Source organism: Balaenoptera ricei, chromosome 12 (assembly GCF_028023285.1).
Source record: "Balaenoptera ricei isolate mBalRic1 chromosome 12, mBalRic1.hap2, whole genome shotgun sequence".
Classification (NCBI taxonomy): Eukaryota; Metazoa; Chordata; class Mammalia; order Artiodactyla; family Balaenopteridae; genus Balaenoptera; species Balaenoptera ricei.
In genome coordinates this window covers 2229115-2246990 of record NC_082650.1, presented here as the reverse complement: position 1 = coordinate 2246990, position 17876 = coordinate 2229115, and the positions used below count along the sequence as shown (strand labels likewise).

Below are 17876 nucleotides of genomic sequence, written 5' to 3'. Positions count from 1 at the left end.
ACGCTTGGTACCTTTTCTCGTGGACATCATGGATCTGAGTAGATGCTCAGAGAAAGCGCTGCAAATCCCCAGTGTGGACCTGGAGCCCTCCCGCCTGTGTGGTCCCCGCTCCACTGCCCTTATCGCACATGTCACCACGTCCCCCTGGGGGGCCCTCCACCCACCACGTGTCCCCCCATGACTGGCCAAGGCGGGGCCCCCTGAGCAGCAATGGATCTGTGCCGGGCACTCACCATTGTTCTGTGTCTGCCAGACGGCGTCGGCCATGCCCCAGAGGCCGGGAAATGCGAAGAACAAAGGCAGCTGGCGGGGGTGAGGCTTCCACAGCAGGAGGGCGATGAAGCAGGACAGCTGGGTCACGGCACCTGTGAGCAGCGGGGAAGGGGCTTCTCTCAGACACTCCGTGCCACAGGACGAGTCTTCTGATCATCTGCTCCCAGGCTGGAATGATGTTTCCTAAAATAATCCAGACTGATTTCTTCAGGTGGGTTTGACGAGGCACACTGAGGCTGCAGGTGAAATGCAGGGTACACCTGGCTCGTGTGCGACTCCGCCCACCTCTGGCCTCCGCGTCATCGGGTGGGGGGCCTCGGGGTGTGCGATCCCGCCCACCTCTGGCCTCCGCGTCATCGGGTGGGGGGCCTCGGGGTGTGCGATCCCGCCCACCTCTGGCCTCCGCGTCATCGGGTGGGGGGCCTTGGGGTGTGCGATTCCGCCCACCTCTGGCCTCCGCGTCATCGGGTGGGGGGGCCTCGGGGTGTGCGATTCCGCCCACCTCTGGCCTCCGCGTCATCGGGTGGGGGGCCTCGGGGTGTGCGATTCCGCCCACCTCTGGCCTCCGCGTCATCGGGTGGGGGGCCTCGGGGTGACACAGCTGTGTCTTAGAGGAAAGTGTCGCCTTGCTGGGCAGAGGGGGCCCCAGATTATGGGGGTTCAGAGTGGGAGAGAGAAGCGCTTCTCATTAGGAGTGAGTGGTGGGACCCCTGCTTCTCACTGAGTAGGGGGCATGAGGAGGGGACGGGAAGGGGTGCCCCCAGCCTGGGAGCTGGGGCTTCCAAAAAGGACAAGGAGGGAGAGGCTGGGGGAGAACTTCCTCATTCCTCCTGACTTTCTCATAATGGGTCCTAAGTCCTGGCCTCGTGATTCTGCAGACACCGTGGTGTCCCTCGAATGTGGGAACAGAGCAGCTTATGACCCTCAGGGACTGCCAAGGAGCAGAAAGAGCAGGTGCATCCTGGGTTCCCCGAGGCTGTGTGACCTTGGGCAAGTTACTATGCTTCTCTGTTCTCTCCTCAATATAAAGCAAATTACTTGGCCCCCAGTGAGCACTGACCAATGGTTAATGTGTTCCCTCCCTCTTGCTGCATCACCACAGACCCTTTGGGCCTTGACTGGGCCACCAGGTAGCTGTCTCCTTAACACCCTCATTTCTCCTTATTCACTCTGTCTCCGATTCTTCTTGCTCCCTCAAGAAAAACAGAAGGTGATGCCCGTTTAGAAGGCCAGCTTCATCCACCACGTGAACACAGATCTCCTCCTTCTGGAAGGCTCCCTGTCTCCTGCCTGACCCCATGGCCCCCACGGCGGGTGTGGGCCCCCCTTTCTGTGCCTCCACCAAACCCCGTCCTTACCCCAACCCTGGCCCTCATCGCACACGCTCTCAGCGCCCGCAGTGGAGCCAGACCTGCCCCAGGACTGCGTCCACGGTCCACCTACCCAGCGCGAAGAGAGCGATCCTGCCCGTGTACTGGGCCAGCTTCCCGTACAGCACGGAGCACAGCGCGTTGACAGCTGAGAAGCAGATCATCACGTAGCCCACGAACTGGATCCCCAGGGCGCAGGTGGCGTAGGACTGGGGGAGAAGCACAGACCGGTCACCTGCGCTGCCTCAGGCCTGCTCCAGGGCTGAGCTCTGAAGTTGCAGTTTGGGGGTTCACTTTGATCCGGGAATACAGCCCATGCTAAAACGCTTTCTGCCCTGTGACCACTGGCCTGCTAAGCTGTCCCGAAAGCTTGTCCGGGCCTCCAGCTCCCAGAGTGGAGAACACTGCTGGTGCTTGTAAGGAAAACCCTCTTCTGAGTAAGAACTAACAGGGAACGCTGTGGGTGGACGTCTGGCAAACTTCTCCCCGTGTACCTGTACCATATGTTATTTATACAGGGGCGAATTTGAACTCTTCTTGCTGGTGTGGGTCATTTCCCATCCTGCCTATAAGACAGCTGGGTGAGGACAGAGCCAGGGAATGAACAGGCAGAGCTCAGGGGATTTATAGGGCCTTGAAACTTCTCTGAACGATACCATAATGATGGCTTCGTGTCATTATGCATCTGTCCAAACCCTGAGAATGTAGAGCACCAAGAATGAGCCCTCAGGTAGACTGTGGACTCGGGGTGATGACGATGTATCCGTGTAGGTTCCTCAGTTGTGACAAACGGACCCTCTGGAGGCGGACAGCGGGCGAGGATGTGCCCGTGTGGGGGCAGAGGGTGTGCGGGAACTCTCGTCCTTTCCGCTCACTTTTGCTGTGAACCTAAAACTGCTCTAAGAAAATAAAGTCTTAATAAAAAAGAAGAAGACAGAAGGAACAGGAAGGGAATCTCCATAGAGATGAGAAGAAGAGCAAGTGCTCCTGCCCCAGACTCGGGGGCGGGGCTGGGGACAGACAGGAGACTAGCTAGGAGGCCCCTTGCATCTGGAGAGCGGGGGGACTCTTTGTCATTCTGTCTTCATTCGTTTTTTTTAAAATTTATTTATTTATTTATTTTTGCTGTATTGGGTCTTCGTTTCTGTGCGAGGGCTTTCTCTAGTTGCGGCAAGCGGGGGCCACTCTTCATCGCGGTGCGCGGGCCTCTCACTATCGCGGCCTCTCTTGCTGCGGAGCAGAGGCTCCAGACGCGCAGGCTCAGCAATTGTGGCTCACGGGCCCAGTTGCTCCGTGGCATGTGGGATCTTCCCAGACCAGGGCTCGAACCCGTGTCCCCTGCATTGGCAGGCAGATTCTCAACCGCTGCGCCACCAGGGAAGCCCCTGTCTTCATTCTTTGAAACTCCAAGACCCCAACAGGACTGTCCTAAGAGTAGGGTTGCCAAAGAAACTCTTGGGTGTCCAAATACTCAGGGCCACACTTACACTGAGAGATATTTGTGGTTTATCTGAAATTCAGATTTTTACCCTGTCTTTTATCTTGCCCGTTTGGCAACCCTTCCCGGGAGGGAGCTGAGGTGGGGATGGAACAGGAAGTTTCCTGGATGAGGAGGGTGGTCCTCCAGGGCGGAGCCCCTCGGACACAGGCTGACGGGTCCAGCCTTGACCCTGGCTGTCTCCAGCTCCCACCAGGCCCAGCTCCTCTCCAACACTCTCTGGGAAAAAGGACCCTAACTCTAACATCTCCATCTGTGGCTTCCCTTCCACGGCATCCGAGAAGGTTCTTCAGGACAGGATCACACCTGGGCAGGGGAACTAGGGAGACAGAGGCTCAGGGAGAGACCCTTGATGGAAGGTGGTCGGCCAGACATGGGTCACGCTTGGTGTCCAGCGTTGGGGCACCACTCCAGCCACCCCCAAAGAGGGCGCCCCTTTGGGCACAAAGCGGGCAGGCAGTGCAGGGGTCAGGCAGGCATCCAGGGAAAGAGTATCTGAGTAGCCAGGGTGACCAGGCTGAGACCAACCTCCGTTTCTAGATTGGAACGCATCATTTAAAAACTAGGTAATGCGCAGAAGACCTAAACAGACATTTCTCCAAAGAAGACGTACAGATGGCCAAGAGGCACATGAAAAGATGCTCGACATCGCTAATTATTAGGGAAATGTAGATCAAAACTACAATGAGATATCACCTCACACCAGTCAGAATAGCCATCTCAAAAAGTCTACAGACAACAAATGCTAGAGAGGGTGTGGAGAAAAGGGACCCTCTTGCACTGCTGGTGGGAATGTAAATTGATAGAGCCACTATGGAGACCAGTATGGAAGTTCCTTAAGAAACTAAAAATGGAGTTACCATATGATCCTGCAATCCCACTACTAGGCATATATCCAGAGAAAAACATGGTAGGAAAGGGCACATGCACCCTAATGTTCATTACATCCCTGTTTACAATAGCGAAGACATGGAAGCAACCTGCTGATGTCCATAACAGATGAATGGATAAAGAAGATGTGGTACATATATACAATGCAATACTACTCAGCCATTAAAAAGAATGAAATAATGCCATTTGCAGCAACATGGATGGACCTAGAGATTATCATACTAAGTGAAGTAAGTCAAAGACAAATATCATATGATATTGTGTATGTGCGATATCTAAAAAAAGGATACAAATGAACTTATTTACAAAACAGAAACGGACTCACAGACTTAGAGAACGAACTTATGGTTACCAGGGGGGAAGGGTTGGGGAGAGTGATAGACCGAGAGTTTGGGACCTACATGTACACACTGCTGTATTTAAAGTGGAAAACCAACAAGGACCTACTGTATAGCACAGGCAACTCTGCTCAATATTCTGTAATAACCTAAATGGGAAACGAATTTGAAAAAGAATAGATATGTGTTTATGTATAACTGAATCACTTTGCTGTACACCTGAAACTAACACAACATTGTAAACCAACTATATTCCAATATAAAATAAAAATTTGTTAAAAACTAGGTAATAAGGAATTTCAGTGTTATTCGTGGATTTCATGGTTTTCCCTATTTTTCACTCTAAAATGAGGACACAGGGTGAGATGCAGGCAAATAAATGCGATGACTCGCGAGCAGTTTTGGTCCTTTCCCTGAAAACACATCTCAAGTGAGCGGTGTTCCCGGGCTGGCCCCAGCCCAGGTGGGCTGATGTCCTAACCACACGGCGGCTCTCCTGAGGCCGGAAGGACCCCGCGCAGCCCTGGACCCCGCGCCGCCCCCGCCGGCCGCCTCTCCTACCCGCGTGTAGTCGCCGGCCAGGAAGGCCTGCTGGAAGCCGCTGTACAGCGGCAGCAGGACCAGGAGACACAGGCGCTTGTCTCTAAACAGCTTGACCGTCGACAGCAAAGTGGACCAGAACGGTGGCGCTTGTTTCTCTCCCTCACTTTTCTGCTCAGCGTCTTTTACGGGTTCCAGAAACGCGGCGGTGAGCAGGACCGCCAGGAAGCCGCTGCCTGAAAGGACAGGGAGGGGACAGGCTGCTGCGACGGGCGCCAGCGTAACCGCACACGCGCGCGGACTCGGCTCCTCACCTCCTCCTCCTCTCGAAAAGGAGGGTCGGTTTCAAATCCACATTTACGGGCGACGGAGGCAGGCTGAGCCCCTGCCCCCTGATGTGGACTTGGGGGCCACACACGTTGCCTCGATCCTCGTGTGCTGGTTCTGTGACTGTCGGGCTGTCTCACCCACAGAGCAGGTGATGGGAAACCCACACACCCGGGGAGAGACCCCCGAGGTCCTCAGGGCCCTTAACCATGGACCATTTCTCTCGTCAGAATCCTCAAAGTAATTTCTACCAACAGCTAGGCTCCCTTCCCAGGGTTATGGGTCCCGCCCGGAAAGTGACCATCGGCTTCTCTTCATGTTCATCCCAAATCTATTCATCCAAACGTCCTGTGGTAGGAGCTGCATGTATTAGGGTATCTCCCAACCCCAGTGGGATGATGCGTTTGGAGAAAGGAAAGGAGCTCTTTGCATATGGATGGAGATGGGAAGTTTCCCCCCAAGACAAATGGCTAAAAGGAAAAGCCAGGTGCAGAACTGGGAGTCTACTGTGCTCCCATTTGATTTGGAGAAGGAGGGGCATAAAGACGTATTTGTTTAAACGTGCGGTAAGTGTGTCTAAGAATTAAAGACTATGCGGGTTGTCTATGGCTGCAGGAAAGCTGGGTGGCGGTGAGAGGGGGATTTTCCCTTTTACAATATTTGTATTTGGGACCACTTGAACAGGGGATCTATCAAAAAGTGACTCAAGACAACTATTCCTTTCACCCTTGAGGGGATATCCTGTACTTTCATGATTCCGGAAGGTGATGACGAGATCTCTTTCTCTGCCATGAACCCACCTTCCTGTCTCTCGAGGGAGAACGAATGTCTGTTTAATCTTCCTGTTCTTTACGTGGACACCTTTTCGCTCCCTCACTGAGGCTGAGGACCCTTTATCATTTCTTATGTCTCTACTGTTCTTCCATCTACAATGATAATGATAGACACGGTTTGGGATCCACAGATGAATTAAGGATCGGTGGTGGTCTTTCCTCTCCCTGGTGGGATCGGGACCCTTCAGAACAGTTTTTATCGCTTATTGCTGTCCTTGACCCATCACCCTTTAAAGAGGATTTGAGCCACTTTGTGTCTTTACTGGCCCCCAACCTTGCCTACTATTCTTCCATCTCTTGTAGCCACAGATGCCCAAGGCAGCAGGCTCGCCCCTCACTGTGGTGTAGCTGCCTGAGCCGTACTGAAACCGTGAGGCTTACAAAGTCAGCCCTCCTCCAAATTGCCTGAGAAATGGTAAAACCAGTCCCCACACGCATCCCAGAGAAGTCCGTAGTCAATAAACACATTTCCACGCAGAGGAGTACTACTTTACATCTAAGCTTTATCTCTGTAATTCAGCTACTTTTCCTCCTGGCTAAACATTGGTCCCCTCCCCCATTTCATGGGAACTCAACCTTGTGACCAAGTTTATTAGGCCGGGCTCTCGTCCGCAGAAATTTCACAATGGCACTGATGTGCTCTGGGGTCATGACTCCCACCTAACTGTCAAAGCAAGTCAGCGCACGCAGGCGCTCCTCCAAACCGGCCCGTCAGCTGACTGCGAGTGCCCACCACCTGCCGCAGCTCCTTCCCCGGCCTGAGCTCGGAGCAGCCCCAGGACACAGCTTCCCCGGGACAGGGGCTGAGATGCAGCGGCGGGGGCCGGGGGTAGGACTAGAAGCGACACCTTCACCAGGACACAGATGCGTGTCCAGAGGGTCCCTTGGTCCAGGGCCGTCCGCAGGGGCGTGGACAGGGCAATGGCTGGTGGTAGGGCTAAGACACTGCATCGTGAGGACCGAGCTCAGGCATCCTAGAAAATTACTCCAGGGAGATGGTGCTCTCTTTGCTTTGGTCTGTTTTTCTCCTTTCTTATTTTAGTTCTGTTTTTTATTATATTCTTTTTTCTTTGGGGTAACATGGCCTTGCTTGAAGGAAGAAGGGTGTGAAGCCCTGCGAACCAGGATCCAGATAGTAAGAGAGTGTCCCCGTATGACGTATGCATGGTTCCTGCTTTACATAAACGTCTGGACTTAGGCGGCTGGATTCTCTGTGAACCAGGACCTCTGTGGAAGGTCCCTAACCACCCAGGGGACACACTGTTCTGCCCTCACATCAGGCTGAACGTTTCCCAAACAGAATGTCGGCCCATCCTCTCCCATATCCCGTGTCCAGTGCGTGGGTAAGTCCTGCTAGTTGTCGCTCTGACTCTTTTGCGCCGCCCCTCCCTCACTCTGCATGCCGTTCTCACTCCCCTGCCTCCTCTGGGTCACTGTGTCGCCCCTGCACTGGTTTCTCTGTCCGCTGTTTTTCTCACGCCCACACTAAACTAACAGGAGACTCTGTCTACAAGACAAACAAGTGGGCATCCAGACTCAAGGCCACAGCTGGTCACGCCCGTCTCTGGCTCCTCTGCCCCCTCCAGGCCCCTGTCCTCCAGCCACTCTGGCTCCCTGTGGGGCTCCTCTGCCTTCAGTGTCGTTCACGTCCCCTGCTCCGCCTGGTGAACCCCTACTCACCTTTCAAGACCTGGCTTGGGTACCACCTCCCCATCAAAGCTGCCCTAGAACGCAATTTCCCCAGAAGACGTAACTACATGTCAACTGGGAACTTTGTTCAAAACACGTGTCCTATCAAATTTTGGTTAGTTGAAGGCACTTCTGGACTCTAAGGTCACTGAAAGTCAGGGTCTTGTCTGGCTGGTTTCTGGGCCACAGAAGGTCTAGCACATTGCTCGGCGTCTGCCAGAGCTCTCTCTGCCTTGTAGCCTAAAGGGCTCACTTGGCGCCTCTGACTTGCAAGCGACCTTGAAAGAGACCCGCGTGTTGGTGGCAGCTTATCTCACAGGGGAGACAAACTGACCATGCACGTGGCCTCTGGACCTTTGATTCCCGGTGGAGTCCTGCACTCAGTCCCACCAAATCCGACACCTATCAGACTCTTGATCTTTAAGAAGGACACAGTCCAAGACCTTTACAGAGTCTAGAATTCAAGAATGACAAAGAATACCCTTAAATTTTCTTCAAATGGTAACAACAACAACAACAAAACTAGTCTAAAGGTGCTCCCGTCAAAGTGGTGATACATCTGTAAGAGTAAAGTCATTTAGAAAGCTATTAACATAAACATTTTCCATTCAGATGAGCGTCTAAGGATAAGAACATCCTAGGAATTCACTCCCTTGGGCAACCATCTTTCATGAACTTCCAATGTCCTGTGCCTGCCGCTGCCCTGTGACCAGCAGTGGGAGCCCCGAGGCCTCGCCGATGCCCGAGGGTGGGTGCTGGGGGGACCCGTGCCCAAACCCAGCCTCTCAGCAGAAGCCGTTCAAACGTACTCCTCAGAAAAAGGTGATAACACCGGGATTTGGGACTTCCCAAATCCACCTGGACGTACTTAGAACACAAGTAGCCAACCCACTAAGGCCGTGGTCCACTTGATGGGGCCGCCGTAGCCCTGCGTGACCATTGAGCACTTGGAACGTGGCTGCTGTGACCTCAGAACAGTAATTTTACTTTGGTTAATTAGAATTTAAGTAAGTGCACGTAATGGCTACTGGCCTGGATGGTGCAGGCGTGAAGTGATTCTATCATCACAGGACACCTCGGTCAGCAGAGGCTGCTGCATTCGATTTCATGTGGAAAAGGCTGAGTACAACCCAGCCGAACGCATTTTGTGGGGCTTTTGCAGACGAAGAGAGATTATTCATACTGTGAGCAGGTGGTCTTTTCAACCCAGGAAGGCGACGGGCTTGCTTTGCCTGGATTCCTGGTGCCGAGCACGTACCCGTGTAGATGCCCAGCAGGGTGTAGATCAGCTCCTGGGAGGGACGGTTTGTGCTGTTGGTGGACGCCGTGGCCCCCAGGCAGTCACTGGCCCCGCAGGACTCGAGCTGCTCCTCTGGGATGGCCCCTGTGAGCGAGGAAGCAAAGAGGTGCTTTGAGGACACGGGTGACTTGACAGGAGACGGTACACAAGGAAGAAGACGCCCAGGGAAAAGGAGCCTGGACACACAGAGGACAAGACATCACCGTAGGTCAGAGTCACGAGACAAGGGCTCGTTTGACCCAGTGTCTCAGAATGCTTTTCCCATTGGGCACGTGTCTGTGTACTTGATTTTAAGACACTTTGGACCAATGTGCAATAAATGTTGGTGACTTGTTACATTACATTCTTGACGTAATTGGACCTTGTCCACTTTTCAGAATTAATTAAGAACTAGAGTACATTAGACTGGGTGTCAGGCCCACTGGGTTCTCTCTCAGATTCATCTGGAACCAGTCCCATGACCTCCGGCAGGTTATTGCATAACTTCTCTGAATGTTACTTTCTTCTCCATTAAAAGAATAAAATTTGAACGATCAATGACCCTCAGTAGACCCACATCAGAATCTCAGGAGAGAGAGGATGGATGTCATGGAGGAAAGAATACTCAGTATTTCATTGTTTCCATCATACAGATTTTATCACATAAAATGCTGCAAAATCCCCTTGGCCAGTGAGATGTGCAGCTGTCGGATGAGAAGGCAGCGTGGAGGCTAGAAACCTACAAAGGTTGAGAAAACTTGCAGTGTTCTCACAGTGCCTTCCAGCCCTCACATTCTGTGTCCTACGATCAGGCAGAGACTGAAGCTCACTTGTCTGTATGTCTTTAAAAGTAAACCCGTTCGCTCCTTCACCACGGTCATGTCAGAGACTGAACCTTCACCCCAGCTTCTGTTGGCTGATTGCTGACGGTTACGCCAACACTGAGTAACGATTGGTATCTATCAACTGTAAAGGTTCCCTTCTGTGGATGCACTTAGCAAGTGATGACATCACATGAGCAAAAAGGGGAGACAGATTTTTTATTACAGTTTCCCAAACGTGGGACTTTACATAGGTTAACAGGACCAGGGCAGAGAGAGAGAGACATGATCCTGATAATAGCAGGAGAGTTAGAACATTTTTCCCCATTAATAAATTTCCTGTGAGAACTGAAGATATTTATTTCCTCTGCCCTTGGTCTAAGTCCTCAGACATCAAAGGGTGCAGGCATAAAGCAGATCCACACTTTGTAACCCTGTCTGAGTGTGGCCGGGCAGACGGATGAATTAAAGCATCAGTCACCAAATGTTCAAATCTGTTAAGTGATAAGTGGTCCTTTGTGTAACATGGAAAATGCTGGTGAATGGATCAATTCAGTGGCAAAATAAATCCATGGGACCCGTTCTTAGTCTAGAAGGATAGTAAAGGACTCCGTGAACCTGAGTTCCACAGGTGGTGGCCCTCAGTTTCCCCAGGGCACCTCAGGCTCCCCTGTGCTCAGGGGAGGCCAGGGTTGGAATCGCTGGGGCACGCGTGGACAAGGCGGACCCTCAGACCCGCCCAGACTGTCTGGGGAAGAGCCAGGGGCCAGGTGACCCTGAGGCACAGGCAGCCTGAGAGCCACGTCTTGCGGCCTCACGGGCCCACCCGCTCAAGTCCTGAACGAGGACGTGTGTAGAGGGACCAGGGGCCCTCCGCGGTCACCACTTCCTTCCCGTTACCTTGAGTGGGCGTCTGGCCGAACACCAGAGACGAGATCAGGTTGCCCCACACACCAGACGACTGGAATATGAGGAAGAAGATGCCAAAATACTGGCTGACCACGTCTTTGCCGACCTTTCCTGTCTTCTCTGCGTGTGTGTTTCCCATGATGGTGAGGTAGGTGCCCTGCGCGGACCACAGCGGGGCTGCTCCAAGTCCCAGCAGGATGGAAGTGGGGATCAGCGTGTACCTGAGAAATGAAACGCGGGCATGGGGTGCCTCGGGCCCTTCGCTCTTCCCTCCATTCGGGGAGAAGGAAGCTCCTTGCCTGGCCCAGTGAAGCACTGCCGTGTCATTGGTGGTGCTCTGCTTGACAGAGTCGCCCCTTAGCCTCAGATGAACGTGAAAATCTGCGTCTTTTCTGGTTCAGGATCATTTGTAAGAGTGAAATTCGGTGCCAGTGCAGTTTCTTTGTGTTTGGACGTAGCTACAATGAGCTGGGGTTACAAATAAGGCTGGACGGGTTCTAGGTATTTCTAACGGCAGTACATTAGAGACGATTTATTATCTATCAATCTATCTGCCTATCTACTTATCTATCTACCTATCCATCTAGCTGTCGCTCTCCTCCATGAGGATTCTGTATGAGAACTCTACGGTAACAGGAAAAAGAATAATGTGAAGCCATCCTATCAATACATCCTGGATGGCAGCGGGGTGTCCCTCAAAGAGATGCTTGATAAGTGTATGGCTGGGAACGAGGGCATGTGGCCCTTGCCCTCAGAGCTTGGTCCCCGAGGGTCCCTTTCTGTCAGGGAGCAGGTAGAGCTCAGGCCCGGCCCGGGGCACTGGTTCCAGCCCTGCTGCGTCCACTCCCTGGGATGGGGTGAGGGTGTGGCGTTTGGTTCACAGGTCCCATTCTGCTAAGTCCCCCTGAAATTCACCCTCCGCATCTTAGGCAGATTCTCCCCTCGTTGCTGGGCCATAAAAGTGCCCTGGCCCAGGAGGGAAGCTGGAGGCCTCAGGAGAGGCCGGGATGGGCAATCAGGGTTGCATGGGCCCAGCAGAGGGGACAGAGGCACCTTGGTGGGAAAATACGGGAAGAAGGCCACGCTACGGTCCCGTCCCAGAAGCCGAGAGGGGAATTTCGGGGAGCACCTGAACGTGGGCGTACCAGCTGGCGTAGAAGTTGCCCAGGGAGAAGGCCACGTAGCAGCACATGGAGATGACGATGGTCCACTTGCAGCCGAGCTTCGCGATGAGGACGGGCGGCAGGAGCAGGGAGGACAGGAGCATCGCGCCATAGAGCGTGCTGAGCGCCGCCACCCCCAGGCCCTCCTCGCTGTACAGGCTGCTCTGTGGGGACAAGGCCAGCCCGGTCAGGGGCCCGGCGGCCAGGGCTAGGTGCTCTGGGTCATCTCCAGGTCCTGGAGACCCCCAGCAACAGGCTGCCTGGGCGGGCGTCCTCTCCTCCAGCTGAGGGATGGGAGGGGAGGAGACTGCGGAGAACTCTGGTCAAGGGGAATCAGCAAGTGGAGACGAGGGGGGAGCAGCCAGTGTGGCCGGCCTGGGGCAGAGGGGCCCTCACGCTTCCTGCTTCCCGCAGCCGCTGCCTCATCCCCACGCTTCCTGCTTCCCGCAGCCGCTGCCTCATCCCCACGCTTCCTGCTTCCCGCAGCCGCTGCCTCATCCCCACGCTTCCTGCTTCCCGCAGCCCCTGCCTCATCCCCACGCTTCCTGCTTCCCGCAGCCGCTGCCTCATCCCCACGCTTCCTGCTTCCCGCAGCCGCTGCCTCATCCCCACGCTTCCTGCTTCCCGCAGCCCCTGCCTCATCCCCACGCTTCCTGCTTCCCGCAGCCGCTGCCTCATCCCCACGCTTCCTGCTTCCCGCAGCCGCTGCCTCATCCCCACGCTTCCTGCTTCCCGCAGCCCGTGCCTCATCCCCACGCTTCCTGCTTCCCGCAGCCCCTGCCTCATCCCCATGCTTCCTGCTTCCCGCAGCCCGTGCCTCATCCCCACGCTTCCTGCTTCCCGCAGCCGCTGCCTCATCCCCACGCTTCCTGCTTCCCGCAGCCGCTGCCTCATCCCCACGCTTCCTGCTTCCCGCAGCCGCTGCCTCATCCCCACGCTTCCTGCTTCCCGCAGCCGCTGCCTCATCCCCACGCTTCCTGCTTCCCGCAGCCGCTGCCTCATCCCCACGCTTCCTGCTTCCCGCAGCCCCTGCCTCATCCCCACGCTTCCTGCTTCCCGCAGCCCCTGCCTCATCCCCACGCTTCCTGCTTCCCGCAGCCGCTGCCTCATCCCCACGCTTCCTGCTTCCCGCAGCCGCTGCCTCATCCCCACGCTTCCTGCTTCCCGCAGCCCCTGCCTCATCCCCACGCTTCCTGCTTCCCGCAGCCCGTGCCTCATCCCCACGCTTCCTGCTTCCCGCAGCCGCTGCCTCATCCCCACGCTTCCTGCTTCCCGCAGCCCGTGCCTCATCCCCACGCTTCCTGCTTCCCGCAGCCGCTGCCTCATCCCCACGCTTCCTGCTTCCCGCAGCCGCTGCCTCATCCCCACGCTTCCTGCTTCCCGCAGCCGCTGCCTCATCCCCACGCTTCCTGCTTCCCGCAGCCCGTGCCTCATCCCCACGCTTCCTGCTTCCCGCAGCCCGTGCCTCATCCCCACGCTTCCTGCTTCCCACAGCCGCTGCCTCATCCCCACGCTTCCTGCTTCCCGCAGCCCCTGCCTCATCCCCACGCTTCCTGCTTCCCGCAGCCGCTGCCTCATCCCCACGCTTCCTGCTTCCCGCAGCCGCTGCCTCATCCCACGCTTCCTGCTTCCCGCAGCCGCTGCCTCATCCCCACGCTTCCTGCTTCCCGCAGCCCCTGCCTCATCCCCACGCTTCCTGCTTCCCGCAGCCCGTGCCTCATCCCCACGCTTCCTGCTTCCCGCAGCCGCTGCCTCATCCCCACGCTTCCTGCTTCCCGCAGCCCGTGCCTCATCCCCACGCTTCCTGCTTCCCGCAGCCGCTGCCTCATCCCCACGCTTCCTGCTTCCCGCAGCCGCTGCCTCATCCCACGCTTCCTGCTTCCCGCAGCCGCTGCCTCATCCCCACGCTTCCTGCTTCCCGCAGCCGTGCCTCATCCCCACGCTTCCTGCTTCCCGCAGCCCGTGCCTCATCCCCACGCTTCCTGCTTCCCACAGCCGCTGCCTCATCCCACGCTTCCTGCTTCCCGCAGCCCCTGCCTCATCCCACGCTTCCTGCTTCCCGCAGCCGCTGCCTCATCCCCACGCTTCCTGCTTCCCGCAGCCGCTGCCTCATCCCCACGCTTCCTGCTTCCCGCAGCCGCTGCCTCATCCCCACGCTTCCTGCTTCCCGCAGCCGCTGCCTCATCCCCACGCTTCCTGCTTCCCGCAGCCCCTGCCTCATCCCCACGCTTCCTGCTTCCGCAGCCCCTGCCTCATCCCCACGCTTCCTGCTTCCGCAGCCGCTGCCTCATCCCCACGCTTCCTGCTTCCCGCAGCCGCTGCCTCATCCCACGCTTCCTGCTTCCCGCAGCCCCTGCCTCATCCCCACGCTTCCTGCTTCCGCAGCCGGCCTCATCCCACGCTTCTGCTTCCGCAGCCGCTGCCTCATCCCCACGCTTCCTGCTTCCCGCAGCCCCTGCCTCATCCCCACGCTTCCTGCTTCCCGCAGCCGCTGCCTCATCCCCACGCTTCCTGCTTCCCGCAGCCGCTGCCTCATCCCCACGCTTCCTGCTTCCCGCAGCCGCTGCCTCATCCCCACGCTTCCTGCTTCCCGCAGCCCCTGCCTCATCCCCACGCTTCCTGCTTCCGCAGCCCTGCCTCATCCCCACGCTTCCTGCTTCCCGCAGCCGCTGCCTCATCCCCACGCTTCCTGCTTCCCGCAGCCGCTGCCTCATCCCACGCTTCCTGCTTCCCGCAGCCCTGCCTCATCCCCACGCTTCCTGCTTCCCGCAGCCCGTGCCTCATCCCACGCTTCCTGCTTCCGCAGCCGCTGCCTCATCCCCACGCTTCCTGCTTCCCGCAGCCCGTGCCTCATCCCCACGCTTCCTGCTTCCCGCAGCCGCTGCCTCATCCCCACGCTTCCTGCTTCCCGCAGCCGCTGCCTCATCCCCACGCTTCCTGCTTCCCGCAGCCGCTGCCTCATCCCCACGCTTCCTGCTTCCCGCAGCCCGTGCCTCATCCCCACGCTTCCTGCTTCCCGCAGCCCGTGCCTCATCCCCACGCTTCCTGCTTCCCACAGCCGCTGCCTCATCCCCACGCTTCCTGCTTCCCGCAGCCCCTGCCTCATCCCCACGCTTCCTGCTTCCCGCAGCCGCTGCCTCATCCCCACGCTTCCTGCTTCCCGCAGCCGCTGCCTCATCCCCACGCTTCCTGCTTCCCGCAGCCGCTGCCTCATCCCACGCTTCCTGCTTCCCGCAGCCCCTGCCTCATCCCACGCTTCCTGCTTCCCGCAGCCCGTGCCTCATCCCCACGCTTCCTGCTTCCCGCAGCCGCTGCCTCATCCCACGCTTCCTGCTTCCCGCAGCCCGTGCCTCATCCCCACGCTTCCTGCTTCCCGCAGCCGCTGCCTCATCCCACGCTTCCTGCTTCCCGCAGCCGCTGCCTCATCCCCACGCTTCCTGCTTCCCGCAGCCGCTGCCTCATCCCCACGCTTCCTGCTTCCCGCAGCCCGTGCCTCATCCCCACGCTTCCTGCTTCCCGCAGCCCGTGCCTCATCCCCACGCTTCCTGCTTCCCACAGCCGCTGCCTCATCCCCACGCTTCCTGCTTCCCGCAGCCCCTGCCTCATCCCACGCTTCCTGCTTCCCGCAGCCGCTGCCTCATCCCCACGCTTCCTGCTTCCCGCAGCCGCTGCCTCATCCCCACGCTTCCTGCTTCCCGCAGCCGCTGCTCATCCCCACGCTTCCTGCTTCCCGCAGCCGCTGCCTCATCCCCACGCTTCCTGCTTCCCGCAGCCCCTGCCTCATCCCCACGCTTCCTGCTTCCCGCAGCCGCTGCCTCATCCCCACGCTTCCTGCTTCCCGCAGCCGCTGCCTCATCCCCACGCTTCCTGCTTCCGCAGCCCCTGCCTCATCCCCACGCTTCCTGCTTCCCGCAGCCGCTGCCTCATCCCCACGCTTCCTGCTTCCCGCAGCCGCTGCCTCATCCCCACGCTTCCTGCTTCCCGCAGCCCTGCCTCATCCCCACGCTTCCTGCTTCCCGCAGCCGCTGCCTCATCCCCACGCTTCCTGCTTCCCGCAGCCGCTGCCTCATCCCCACGCTTCCTGCTTCCCGCAGCCCGTGCCTCATCCCACGCTTCCTGCTTCCCGCAGCCCTGCCTCATCCCATGCTTCCTGCTTCCGCAGCCCGTGCCTCATCCCACGCTTCTGCTTCCCGCAGCCGCTGCCTCATCCCCACGCTTCCTGCTTCCCGCAGCCGCTGCCTCATCCCCACGCTTCCTGCTTCCGCAGCCGCTGCCTCATCCCCACGCTTCCTGCTTCCCGCAGCCGCTGCCTCATCCCCACGCTTCCTGCTTCCCGCAGCCGCTGCCTCATCCCCACGCTTCCTGCTTCCCGCAGCCCTGCCTCATCCCCACGCTTCCTGCTTCCCGCAGCCCCTGCCTCATCCCCACGCTTCCTGCTTCCCGCAGCCGCTGCCTCATCCCCACGCTTCCTGCTTCCCGCAGCCGCTGCCTCATCCCCACGCTTCCTGCTTCCCGCAGGCCCCTGCCTCATCCCCACGCTTCCTGCTTCCCGCAGCCCGTGCCTCATCCCCACGCTTCCTGCTTCCGCAGCCGCTGCCTCATCCCACGCTTCTGCTTCCCGCAGCCCGTGCCTCATCCCCACGCTTCCTGCTTCCCGCAGCCGCTGCCTCATCCCCACGCTTCCTGCTTCCCGCAGCCGCTGCCTCATCCCCACGCTTCCTGCTTCCCGCAGCCGCTGCCTCATCCCCACGCTTCCTGCTTCCCGCAGCCCGTGCCTCATCCCACGCTTCCTGCTTCCCGCAGCCCGTGCCTCATCCCACGCTTCCTGCTTCCCACAGCCGCTGCCTCATCCCCACGCTTCCTGCTTCCCGCAGCCGCTGCCTCATCCCCACGCTTCCTGCTTCCCGCAGCCCGTGCCTCATCCCCACGCTTCCTGCTTCCCGCAGCCCCTGCCTCATCCCCATGCTTCCTGCTTCCCGCAGCCCGTGCCTCATCCCCACTGCTTCACGCTTCCTGCTTCCCGCAGCCGCTGCCTCATCCCCACGCTTCTGCTTCCCGCAGCCGCTGCCTCATCCCCACGCTTCCTGCTTCCCGCAGCCGCTGCCTCATCCCCACAGCTTCCTGCTTCCGCAGCGCTGCCTCATCCCACGCTTCCTGCTTCCCGCAGCCGCTGCCTCATCCCCACGCTTCCTGCTTCCCGCAGCCGCTGCCTCATCCCACGCTCCTGCTTCCCGCAGCCGCTGCCTCATCCCCACGCTTCCTGCTTCCCGCAGCCGCTGCCTCATCCCCACGCTTCCTGCTTCCCGCAGCCCGTGCCTCATCCCACGCTTCCTGCTTCCCGCAGCCCTGCCTCATCCCCACGCTTCCTGCTTCCCGCAGCCGCTGCCTCATCCCCACGCTTCCTGCTTCCCGCAGCCGCTGCCTCATCCCACGCTTCCTGCTTCCCGCAGCCGCTGCCTCATCCCCACGCTTCCTGCTTCCCGCAGCCGCTGCCTCATCCCACGCTTCCTGCTTCCCGCAGCCGCTGCCTCATCCCACGCTTCCTGCTTCCCGCAGCCGCTGCCTCATCCCCACGCTTCCTGCTTCCCGCAGCCCTGCCTCATCCCCACGCTTCCTGCTTCCCGCAGCCCTGCCTCATCCCCACGCTTCCTGCTTCCCGCAGCCGCTGCCTCATCCCCACGCTTCCTGCTTCCCGCAGCCGCTGCCTCATCCCACGCTTCTGCTTCCGCAGCCCTGCCTCATCCCACGCTTCCTGCTTCCCGCAGCCGCTGCCTCATCCCACGCTTTCCTGCTTCCCGCAGCCGCTGCCTCATCCCCACGCTTCCTGCTTCCCGCAGCCCGTGCCTCATCCCCACGCTTCCTGCTTCCCGCAGCCGCTGCTCTTCATCCCGCACGTCTTCCTGCTTCCTCCCCGCATCCTGCTTCCCGGCCTCATCCCACGCTTA

At 58.4% G+C, this 17876-nt stretch overlaps 1 protein-coding gene across 1 annotated transcript in view; it reads right to left on the bottom strand.

The window, feature by feature from the left end:
• UNC93A (unc-93 homolog A) overlaps window positions 1-17876 on the bottom strand; it is a 48883-nt gene that overhangs the window by 10064 nt on the left and 20943 nt on the right. The window contains exons 2-7 of the mRNA XM_059942067.1: window positions 11914-12095; window positions 10760-10989; window positions 9018-9143; window positions 4932-5146; window positions 1717-1852; window positions 234-365 (exon numbers count right to left, since the gene is read on the bottom strand). Of these exons, the coding sequence (XP_059798050.1) occupies window positions 234-365; window positions 1717-1852; window positions 4932-5146; window positions 9018-9143; window positions 10760-10989; window positions 11914-12095 (1021 nt within the window). The remainder of the gene's footprint in view (window positions 1-233; window positions 366-1716; window positions 1853-4931; window positions 5147-9017; window positions 9144-10759; window positions 10990-11913; window positions 12096-17876) is intronic.